Here is a 12,794-nt window from a genome sequence, read left to right as displayed (position 1 = left end):
TTTCCTGTAACATTTGTATTTTTTGTCTTTGTAATTTTACCCTGTTTCAAGATACAAGAGCGCTTATTGTACCTTTTTTTCGGGTACAATTTTTTTTCAAAAATCAATATTTCAGAGTTAGTGAGAAAAAAAAAAGTAATTTATATAATGATGTTTCATACAGTATACACAGTTACTAAAAATGAATTTAGTGAAATGAAATTTTACGGTAAAAATTGACTGAGAAAAAAAAAGTTTGAAAAATATTGTGTCAAGGTACAGCATAAGTCTCCCCTACATTAAATTTTCAAGCATCATATGATTCGATTTTTTTCGAATGGAATTGCATCGATCACGTTGTAAATATGTGCATGTATGCATGATATTGCTGTTCTAGTTGTTGATTTTTCACACTAGCCTGGACCTCCTAGATAGATCACGTAATACCTAGGCAGTATTAGCCAGAAATAATGCCGGATCTCACTCAGTGTAAACGATTATTTCGGTAAAAATTGACAAAACACGTCAATTATTTTATAGAATACACAAAATATTTAGAACAAACAGTATATGGTTCAGGCGCCATCACTTCGAGCAATTTTAACCACTGCCCCTACTGAATATGTAGTACGTACACGAATTTACCACCGGTTATAAATACAGCGTTATTCATAAAGACGTATATAATTTCTAGATGCTGTAAAAAAGTGAAAATTGGATACACGGACTACAACTGCGATCCGTTCGGTAGATGCAACTCAAAGTTTGAGTCCCTCACTATTTAGACAAGTGGCACAGGCGATATCATGTTCATTACATGATTAGTCTGTTCTAGTACTGTGTCCATAAAGAAAGTGTACAGCTTTTATTTTTTTCTACTAGAAAACTGTCACAAAAGGCTCTTTTTTGGATATGTCAAGTCCGGTTGATGCCATAGATGCAGGATGACAGTGCAAACTTTATTCCCTGAATCGACTGCAGATGTTATTGCACAACAGTTACGGATATGGACAATTCAAGAACGCAAAACGTCTTCTCCACTGCAGAGACAGCCATTTTGACTGAATCAGTCACGTGACACGCACGCTATCACTTACGCTACTTCCCTCAGTAGCGGGACACAAACTCCATGACTACGTCTACCTAACGAATGGCAGTTGCGGTCCGCATCTTTAATTGTTACTGTCCAGCATCTGGAAACTGTATACTTCTTTATGAGTCACCCTGTATACAAGTATTGAGGAGTAAAGAAAAAGGAGCCCAATGTGTAGGAGCATGGACGACTAAATTGTTTGGCATTCTTTCGTAAAATCACGTAAGGCATACACAAACCTTCGGCGTTCCTAACAAAGTTGGGACTTATTACTGGAGGAAAAGTAATTATTCTAGAACAGCTTGTTTATTGGAAATATCACGGCATGTATATAAAACTGACCTGTCAGTGACTATTTATACAACATATCCCGTATTATTGAGAAGCATTACATTGTTCTAAACATATAAATCTGTCATTGTTAATGTACCCATGGAGTTGATAATTGAACTTGTCAATGATGCTTTTCTCATCAATTACAGATTAATGTAGCCATTTCTTCTCCTCCATCATATAAACTACACTCCTACAAGATATACCTATAATTAATACTTATGCGTTATTTCGTCACACTGTTCGATCATTCATTCCAATGACGTTTTATTTTCAGTTGTATCTGATTAGTATGATCAGAAATTATAGTGTGATGACTCTCCCAGCATTGAAAATATATTCACTATTTATTCAATACTCCTTATATATTTTATCAATCTGGATTACTTCAAAAATAACCTTTTGAAAGTGTTCTCTCTCAATCATACTTAGTTATACTGACTGGTATCTAAAACCATTAGTTTCGCGTTTCAAGTGGCACGAAAATAAATATTATATAAATATTGAAAACATCATTATATAAATATTGTATAAATGTAAAAACACAACACTAAAGTGAACGTAACTTCAGTTATAAGCGTCATATAAAAAAAATAAGGCCTATTTGGGAATCATAAAATAGGGTTTTCATAAAAAAATAAAAATCAATATTTTCATCCGAAATGACGTTTTCAACGTAGTCAGATACCTTAAGTATATAAAATTTCTATTTAAAAGCATGAAAAACCCATTAATGCGTTGTTTACGTGCATTTTTATTTCCAATTTTTTTGTTATAAAAGCTGCATGTTAATACTAGAAAATATTGCAAATATTACAGAAAATGACACTTGTATGCCAGAGCGCTCATCGTTATTTGACATCAGATTCTTTCATGTCTCTAACCATTCGGATTTTAGCAGTGTTAATAATTATTCGCCAATGTGACATGTCTGACCCATTTTAAGCAATGTTTTGCAAACGCAGCACACACGAAAATGCGACATTTCTTCTATGATAGAAATTACGGTGATCACACGTCAGTAATGTTTTGAATAGTTTGAAATCAAAAGCTGTATCAATTGAGAAAGCAACAATGATTTCTGTAAAAAATGTACACTGAACGTTTTTTAGTGTATGAACTAAAATAAACCGAAAATTGTAAGTTCTAAACTATTTTTTCATAATGATTGTAATTTTTTTAATATAAATTTTGTCTGGATTTTTATGTATTGTACCCCTCAGATATCATATTACCAATGTATTACTAATGTCCATAAGAAATTGTAAAGATGCTGTATTCGTAGAACGATTTATGATTTTAATAGCATCGGAAATTAAATTTGTCATTTTTATATATTTTGACCTGAGTTATAGTTGCATTGTGCACATCAATTTATCATAGAATGGAGGTGAATATGAGTGAAGATATTTGTCTTCCGGATGTTTCCAGACATTTAACATACGACCTTCTGTAACCTTTCCCCGGTGAATTTCCGCTCGGTTTTTTTAGAAAATATTCCCCTCATCCCTGTTCCCATTCATTGTAACAAATACCAAGGACTCCAAGAAATGTCCAAATGAGAAAAGATCCGAACTATTTCCCTTCCCAATAAAAATTGCAAAATTTCTTTCATCTTTGTTCCCCGAGATTCAGTGGTTTTCGAAACAAAAAAAATCCATATTCCTAAGCTTCAGTTATTTCAATAGTTTGTAATAAACTAATTAATTGTACCAAACTTTTATTGTTTTATATCATTGAACGGTTTTTATGGTACAGAGAGTACCTGCATGGTAAAAATGCGCTAAAGTGGGTATGATGAATAATGAATTGTCGTAACAGCTGAGCTTTTTGTTCTTAAGCCGAACGGAACGTAACCTACCCTGAACTGGACTTTAATAGGTCTGAGTTCTGGCGTGGATGACGTTTAGTTGTTTTCAATATTTAAAATATGTATATATACGGGGGATTTTATGAAGAATGTCTGAAAGGAAAAATAAACAAAATGAATAAACCCTCGACATTAGGACAATAATTCGTCGACATGTCTGCAATAAAAGTCCGTTGTTTTTGTCCCTTTTCGCGTCTTCTCAAAACCCTGGATTTTTTTTAGACTAAGCGCGTTAGAAGTAAAACCATTTATTTTAATCCCTGATATCACAGTGAATTTTCATTTAATCGTTACCGAGTGAATTACTTTCCATATATAATGGAGAAGGGAATAAAGTTTAATAATTGATGTTTTTTCTATTGAAAACTGAATAACAATCTTAGTTATTACGTCGTATTTTATTGAGGTTCCGCTATCCCGGCTGAAAATCCCATTTTCTGTTGATGTGTTTTTTATATTTTACTTTAATTTTAGAATCAACCGCACAATTTTCATTCCTTTCTGACACTCCGTGATCGTTTATTATACAGCCATATTTCAGTACTCGATTTTTTTTAACCTGTCAAATTTGACACTTGTCTCATTTTGATGAGCAAAATTCTACCTTTGCTAATTTCTTGATCTCTCACCGTGTTAATTACAAGAAAATAAACTGCGTCTGAGTTCTTTGTTAGTTTATTATTCTTTATGCGTACGTTATCGTAAAATTCAATCGGCACTCATGAATGCCGAAAGAATTACGGACAAGTACCGAGGTACTCCTGTATTGGCTTCCAAATGCATGATGTAATTATAAGAGAAATGAAATATTTTTACACGTCCCCATTCCTAATTAAAGATTTTCGATAGACATTAAAATAGTTACTGTTACACTTTGACTTTCATTCATTGTTACACTGACTTTTTTTTCATCTCCTCAATCATTGAAACCAATTAAATTACTATTGCTACTAATTAGTTACATGAATGAATGAATGAACGCCAGAATTTTGCCACTGGACTTGTCCCGTTGCCGAGATCTCTTCTAGTCCAGCTTCGCGTGGCAGAGTTTTACATTAGTTATAGTAGAACCTATCTTATTCGGCCTTCCTGAATCCGGATATTCCCGTAAACCGACCTTCAAAAATATTTGCTCTTTGATTGGAGTTGTAAATGACTTAATGTTACCCTAATATGTACGACTAGTTCCTAGTATGTAAGTCCCTATTGTGATTCTATGAAATATAATCTGTTAATTTTCAATTGTAATCTATCCACGTGATTTCTAATCGTATCCGTATAGTGCAATATTTCACCATGAAGTAGTACCCAACGCATTCAATATAAATGCAAACGTAGTCAATTTCACACTTGTTTAAACTCGAAAGAGGAGCAAAAAATCATCGTCTCTGATTTTCTTTTTCCTTTCTTGTTAATTCTTGGTTCACCCGTGGAGTCATTGTTACATGCCAGTATCCAGACAGCGCAAAATCATGTTTGTGTTGCCACTATGTTTCTCATGCACAGACGTGTTCAGATGTTAGTGATAAGACTTCAACGGGGTTCTTAGCCGGAAGCAGTATTTTGAGCCGTGTGAAAAAGGAGCTGCTTTCACCGGAAAACCACCCACACATCCTATACGTTAAAGTTTTCTTTTTCTCCGAGTCTGTCGTTTACCCACTCTGCCTTTCCATCCATCTCCAACGAGGCTGAATAAGGGACGAAAAATTCAGCCTTCTTATGTTCTCAAGACAAGGGCATTCCCCCGACGACCCCCTAATGAACGACTAAGAACAGTTGTTGGCACCGGGGCACAGAACTAAGCAGATGTTTCAGTTTCTTCTAATCAGACGAATGACTCACGGTAATATATTTCCCTCTCTCTTGACCCACTAGCAAAGAATTTCGCTAAGACCTTGAGGAGTTTAATTGAACTACAATGGTGCAAATGCATTATTATAATGATAGAAAAATTCAGTGTGTTATATTGTCTGATAATTATACATCTTGATTAATCATGTCGATTATTTCTATATTATTAGGGCCAACTTGATCATTTGTTCACTCAAGAACGTCTATCTGAGGGGAGGCCCATCAGATAGCAATCACAAACTCGTAGGCACAGATAGACTTGAAAGTCGAGGGGGGGGGGGACACGATGATGATTGCTGGGGGGGGACATGATGATGATGTCAATTCATATACATGCATATACATTATATCAGGTATCTTCACTTTGATTGATTATTTTCAACAAATGATCAAGAGTTCTAAATCTACAGCTACTAATTAATTGTCAATTAATAATAATATTTGAACTATTTTTTAATTATCATTTCAGAATTGTAAGTTGGGGAACAATTTTCCATAAAAATACATATTAATATTAGTTAATTGGAACCAAATTTTTGGAGGAACACCTGTCTTTTAGTGTAACTTATTTTAACGCATATTTTATTATGACTGTAATGCTATGGTACTTTTCTATGGCTTCATAAAATCTAATTAGCGTTACGACTGTAATACGGTCTAAAAGAAACACTATTCCTCTAAAATCTGTGTTAATAAAAGTCACGTGTAAAACACTTTAAATAGTTTGATAACACCTTGGCCCATCGAAAGAAATGAGTTGTTTGTGCTTGGAGACAAGAAAACAACTTACAGAAATGAGTTAGAATTGATTGAAAGTTACACACCAGGTGCATTGTCATCAAAGGGCGTCACATTAACCCTTTATATCCTGACGGTACTTTAAAGTACCAGGTTAGATAATTTGTTTTGAATTAACTAATTGTTTCCACAACATTGTTTTCCACAATAGACATCTTCAAGGGGAGATGGGATAAGATGGATGGGGTGGGAATAATCGAGAAGATATCCATATTTGAAGAATAACAACCATATTTCTAAGGGAAGATATTTTAGTTGTTTAGTTACTTTTTCTGGCTTATTATTTTTGGGTAGCTTTATTTAAACTATGACAACTATATTTTTATGGGGTTTTTTCTAATACTTATTTATTTTTATTTCTCCCTTTCGTTTTTTACATCAACCTTGTTAGGAAATTTGCCTGTTGTGGTTTCTAATTTTGTATTTGTATTAGTTTTTTTTGTCTTTAATTAGAACTAAAATGACCTACCAAGTAATTTACATGATCGATATTCATTACTATCATTACATTTGTACTTTTATTTTAAATTTATTGTAATTTCTTCTTATTCTACTTTTCACAATGCCGTATATAAAGGGTTAAACACATCATATTTTGAATTGGCAATGAACTTCAGGTATGAAATTGTGACCGTCTTTGTAAAAATGGCAGGTACCAAACCTTGGGATTCCATTTCTAAATCCCGGCAAAGTTTTCATCTTTATAAATACTGTAGCCGCTCAAAAATCTGTGGAATTTCATCCCATATCACGTTCCGGCCGAATAAAACATTTCTTTACTTTATAATCATTACTATCTCAGCAATAATACCGAGTTATGATTTAATTTCAGACATGTACAATTTCACAGAAAATAGCTCAACTCGGGGTAGCGTAAGTCGGGGTATTTCTGTCTCCGATTATAAAATAATGTTTCTTGAAGTTATCGTTTGAAATTTTTCTTCTTTTTCGATTAGTTCACGGCTATTAATATTTGTTTGGCGATATTTGGCTGTTGTTGATCTTCTTGGCGCGTTTCACGAAGACGATATCGCAGTAGCAACTTGATGAACTTGAACTAGCTTTTCCACAGTTCTACTCTTACGAGAGGAAAGAGAGAGTGAAGTAAGATAAATTGACAAGCGGTCATCATCTGTTTACTTTTGATTTATATCGCGTGGTTGTTATCTGGAATTAATTAATTTTCTGATTTAAATCTCTTGATTTTTTTTCAAGATAAGACAATGAAGGGGAAACTAAAAGGTAATTTTTTGTCATTATTATTGTTGGTAAAATTTTGTTTTTGTGCATGCATCTCAAATAAAATGCATTAAATATCTAATTTTTCAATTTATCTTAAGTTAACAAGCTAATATTTCAGATTCATTGTTTCAAATTTATCATCGTTATACACTTCATCGCACCGTTTTCGTTGAAAAAAAAGTTTCGCTAAATAAAAAGTATTATATATATATATATATATATATATATATATACACACACACACACACACACACGATTTATGTTAGGTTGAACCAAGTGATATTTTTTTGGCATTCGGTTTATAATATTTTTGCGATGAGAAAAGATAGTGTCTTATAGAATACCTTTGGAGAAATCTTTTATTTCCAATGTTAATTAAGCCCGAGTTGAATAATGTATTAGAACGTTACGATGGGTTTTTCAATTTTAAGGGTAATATATCGTTAATTTTGCCCATTAATGTGTTTAAATGAAATTATTCTAATTCATTTTCTTAATTCTCACTTCTTTTTTTTTCAGTTCAAAAAAAAATCCATGACATTAGGTGTCCGAAGCAATATATCGCATGTTTTACTTTTCTTATAAAATAATTAACAACAGAAGTTAATTCGTTACTTAGAAAATCAAAATAAGTTGACTCTAAAAACTGAGTAAAGCATATTTGTATTTATCGCATTTGCTAAGGATTTGCACTTGATTACAGAAATTCTTTATCATTCGGCATATACGGCATGTTATGTTTTTCTCTGAAATTGTAAACGGTAAAAGCCCACAAATCGGTAAGTAATACTTGTTACGAACAATGAGGTTCTAAAGGTCAAAAAAAGACTAAATATTGGGCAATGTATAATTAATCAAAAAATTTATGATGATGCATTATTGGTAAATAATGATTACATGATAGATATAATAATTTATGAACGAATTATTTCTTACAGTTATCGGTGAAAGACTGAAATAAAGGCATTTTACATTCATCGGACTTTTTCCATTTCATATTGGTTAAACCTGTGGTATTTGGGTTCTTTATCATACATTCAACGTCGTAGGCGGATACAGGGGGAGGGCGATCGCCTCCTTCCCCCCCGTTCAGTGAAGAAATTGTGCTATTATCACTAATGAAAGGGCGGAAGTAGATATTCGTCCACCCCTGTTTACTATACATATCCTGTGTGATTCGCCCCTTCCCCCCCCCTCCATTCGAGGAGCCTGTATGCGTTTATGCTGGCAACTGTTTGTCAAGAACGATCGTTTCAAGGCATCTACTCTTTGACCTTCCACGTTTGATTCACGAATCATCTATCCTGAAAGCGTGCCTCATCATGTAGAGCATCTACATCGCAAAAGGCCCTCCCGTTATCGCCAAAATGCGTCACTTTTGCATCAGAAAAGTTTGAAATTACCCGAAAAGAATTTGACTAAATGTTACAACAAGGCATATGCAAGCACCCTAAGCATAGGTGGACAGGGGTAATCGCCCCCTCCCCCGTTCAGTGAAAAAAATTATTATTGGCATAGAGTTTATACAGGGTGAAGGTGGATGTTCGCCTCCCCGTTCACACTATGCATACTTTAGGTGATCGCCCCCCTCCCTATTCGGGGGAGGGGGCTGTATCCGCTTATGTTAAACATACAGATATTCCGTTTTATTTGATGATAGTATCGTTTTCATTTGACTTGTCGAACGAGAAGTTTTTCAAGACAATAGACCATAAATTAATTGTGTTATTCCGATGTATATTTTTCAACTGCATCTGTTTCATTCATCAACTGTTTGAATGCTCTTGATTGAGAAGGCAGAAAATAATGGAACAAACTTTTTTCCCGTCTGACAGTATTTGTGGGGAAAGGGGATTTCAACTTTAGTTAGAGAAACAACAATTAATAACTCGAATTCATCACTGATATTCATCAATTACTTTCTTAATTTTTTTTACTTGACCAGCTTAATTTATGCTTCAGTTAAGCATATTGAAAGAGTGAAGTAAACTGCAGAAACTTTATTTCAACAGAAGACTCATCCGTTTCAATAACAAATAAGTATAGCTTACATTCAACCTTTGATCAACGTGAACAATTTTTTTTTCATAAAGTTATTGTTTTGTTGCTTATTTTTTGGGACCGGGTGGATATGACTTGAGTAAAAAATCATAGGGTGATCTGACAGGTCCTCAATCATTATGCTGTATATCACATGGCATTTATGGTGGTCTTTCGGACATGCTAGTAGACCATTAACCATAGCAAATAAATGCATGCTGAATAAATTCTGAAAACATTTGGACGTAGGAAGGTAAAGAGAAGAAATATTTTAACTGACCCATCCATCAAGAATAAGATACCGTACCCGCCTCTTGATATTGCACCTGATTCTAAACGTCTTTATGGTGGTGAGAGTGCATTCTTAAGTATCCATTGGAGCGAGACTACCTATCTGTATTTCCTGATCTATCAGCGAAATCTTTCTTCTAATCATTGTGTTTGATCAGTAGATATTACAACCGTTCCTTCATCAAGGTCCCTTTCGCGGACAAAGCACGAATACTAGTTGCGTGCATGACCTGATCCCAAAGACTTCAGAAAGTGAAAAGAAAGTGAATTTGTAATCCTCACGCGTATGTGTCTTCCCATTACCCTGCAGCCGATCTATACAATAGAGCTATAATACATCTATTAGTGATGAGAATATCATCTTCAAGGCGACATAAAACGTTTAAAGCTCTTAAGTTCGATTCTTAACATGCACGTTAGAGCATTCCTTTTCTTGTGACTTCTGAAGCGTTACGTGATGAGTCAGACATAAAATTTGTCAGATCTATTATTGTTGTCGCTAGTTTACTTGGAAGATTGGTCCCTCAAAAGACAATAACAGAGCATTTCTTAGCAGGTGACGACTGAAGTCGCGTTGAGTAAATCCATCTTTTAAAGACTGATTGAGCTTTTATTATATTCTTGTTTAAATGCTTGTTATTTTGGACAAACTTCAAACTTTGCCTGTTTTTCTGTGATGTGATGACAGAAGCTGTAAGTAGCGTTTATCTGTCGTTTAGCGTTTTTAGTGTTCTTAGCGTTTATTTTTATCTGTCGCATTTCAAATGAGTATCGGACTTGTAAAAAAAATTAAAAAAGTAGCAGCGTTTGTACCATCGTACCATCCCTATTTCGACGTGTGTGTGCTATTAAACCGGCTTAAATTAAAGATGCAGCCCCAAGCAATGTTTTCTTGACATTCTGACACAAGTCGAAGATGCCTGCTTGGCCCTCCCTTTTCCTCGAAGAAGTTTCTAGGTGCGTTCTCACCTACGTATCGTTCAAGACATTTATTTTATATGCGATTATACCATTATATACGATCTACAGCACCACGTCAAACTGTTTTGATGCTTGATTAAAAAAAACTGTTTAGTACTCAATCGGTTTTTTTTCGCCATAACATTGTTTGTTATTCATATTTAGCGATACATATTTGTTTTGAAGAGGCAGCAATTTCATACGTTGATGGCTGGAGTGGGAGCAACTGATAGTTTCGGTATTCTAGGGAAACTGAACAATATTTCAAAGGAGTGTCGCAGTATCCTACGAATATCGAAGGCTTATTGATTCGCCCACGGCTGCCTATGCAATATATAAGGTTTAAAATCAATCGGGGAAAAAACTAAATACTCGTTGACTTAATACTAAATACTCTCTCGGCAAGATGCTAGTACCTGTATTATACCTTTTGAGTGCGTCCTCATGTAATGAGGAAGAAATATGTCTACGCTACAATTATTAAAATTGGATTCCTTATCCTCGTAATTCTATAAGAGTCTTTAGGTTTTGAATCAAATTTTATCATTTTTCTGACCATACAGTGAAACCTCGATATAACGATATTCTCCGGACCAAGAAAAAATATCGTTGCAGGGGGCTATCGTTATATCGAGAGGCATAATTTTCATCATGTGCCATCAAATTTATTTGGTTGGCATCTTTTCTAAATCGGTGTCATTAGTACCACTAAAAAAATGTATTTTTGAGGTTTATTCGCCTCACAAACACACAAAACAATTTAATTGATCAGTTGATAAGAAGTCATTCAAGTATTCCGTCAGCATTGGGGGGGGGGGGATTGGATTTGCTGACTTTTGATGACAAGGGGGAGGGGGGGGTCAGTGTTTTGCTAACGTTTGCTGACAAGGGGGAAGGGTGTCAAAAATTGCTAAAAATCTGCTGACGTAATACTTGAATGGCCCTTAAGCAAAATTCAATTAATTTATACAAAAATTGCCACGTTTTCAAGACAAATAAAATTTAATTGGTCGAATGGTCGACGTGTTTCGGCTCTCCATTCGACCATTCGACCAATTAAATTTTATTTGTCTTGAAAACGTGGCAATTTTTGTATAAATTAAAAACCAGGCAAAGTTTCTAATTTTTGTTATAAAATTCAATTAAATGTATTTGCCCCTGTAAAGAGGTTTATTGTATTACACTTTAGTGTATCACGCAAAAAGTAACGATACCGAAAACTTCATCAAAACTTTCGATGATCACGTGGTACCAAATATCGATATTGTTAGATAGACGTACGTCCTCGGAAAAATTAAAATATGTGACGAGTTTTAAAAAAAATAAAGGATATTTTGAGTGGAATATTGTGTTGTAGCTGTTTGAAAATCTGCTAAAAAATTATCGTTATAGAGGGGGTTTGTCGTAGTAAGGGATATCGTTATATCGAGAGGAGTTTAACGTCAGACCATATTCAATTCCAAACAAGATTTGCAAAAATATCGTTCTAAGGCAGTGGTTCTCAAACTTCTGTCACCTGCGGCTCCCCAAAAGAGTTTGGTAGATATTTTCTCATATAAAAGAACCAATATTAAAAGCATAAATAGGCACGCTAATCTAATATCTCCAGCTCTCCGCGACGCCCCTAGCAAAAGTTGGCGACACCCTTAGGAGCCACGACGCACACTTTGAGAAACGCTGTTCTAGAGGGATTTATCTTTATATCGAGTATCGTTGTAGCGAGGTTTCGCTGTATTTAGAAACTGAACATTATTTCTAAAGTTTCTATAAATGGCTAATTTCTAAAGTTTCTATAAATGGCTAGTCTTTAAAAAAAAATGTATTTATTTTTCTATCGAATTTCTACGTTACAATCATTCTTCGCTTCTATCGGTCTTTGTGTTGATTAATACAGATCACAAGAGAAAGACATACCGAGGCGTCGTTCATTGCCTCAGGTAATCATGAGGAAAATATATAAAAGGATGAGGGTAGATGACTGACTGGTCATACAGCTCACATGCTCGTTTTGAATGCGGTCACTTTCCCTTCGTTCGTATTGCTCGCAGCTATATCTATAATATACCCTCTCTTTCAAACACATACCTCAATAATATCATACACAAAGCTCGTATGTGTGAATGTATTTTATGCAGGGCCCATGTTTGGTAAAAGAACGTGCGTGCTTACGTCCAACCCCACTATTTCTTACAAGTAGGCACTGGACAAGAAAGAACTAACTCATCATTAAATTGTGTACCCGATCCCCAATCATTGTAGTAAACCGGTTGGTCAGAACACAGCTTCGTTCGTTAATACACAAGTAAAAAAAAAAAGCACACACATGCCGCAAATATG

At 34.6% G+C, this 12,794-nt stretch overlaps 1 protein-coding gene across 4 annotated transcripts in view; it reads left to right on the top strand.

The window, feature by feature from the left end:
• LOC149079943 (protein TANC1-like) overlaps window positions 1–12,794 on the top strand; it is a 97,912-nt gene that overhangs the window by 19,737 nt on the left and 65,381 nt on the right. Inside the window, exon 1 of one of the 4 annotated variants that reach the window (XM_089238840.1) lies at window positions 6,979–7,166. The exons of 2 other annotated variants lie outside the window; for them this stretch is intronic. In XM_089238840.1, coding sequence (XP_089094966.1) covers window positions 7,148–7,166 — 19 coding nt within the window. In that variant the 5' untranslated portion in view covers window positions 6,979–7,147. Of the gene's footprint in view, window positions 1–6,978; window positions 7,167–12,794 lie in introns of those variants that run through there. One more of the 4 variants, XM_089238839.1, reaches the window with a different exon arrangement.

Source organism: Pholcus phalangioides, unplaced genomic scaffold, assembly GCF_987345545.1.
Source record: "Pholcus phalangioides strain wild (caught in Gottingen) unplaced genomic scaffold, Ppha-v1.0 ptg000011l_1, whole genome shotgun sequence".
NCBI lineage: Eukaryota > Metazoa > Arthropoda > Arachnida > Araneae > Pholcidae > Pholcus > Pholcus phalangioides.
Note: the sequence above shows the minus strand (reverse complement) of the source record. Positions and strands in the feature narration are given on the sequence as shown.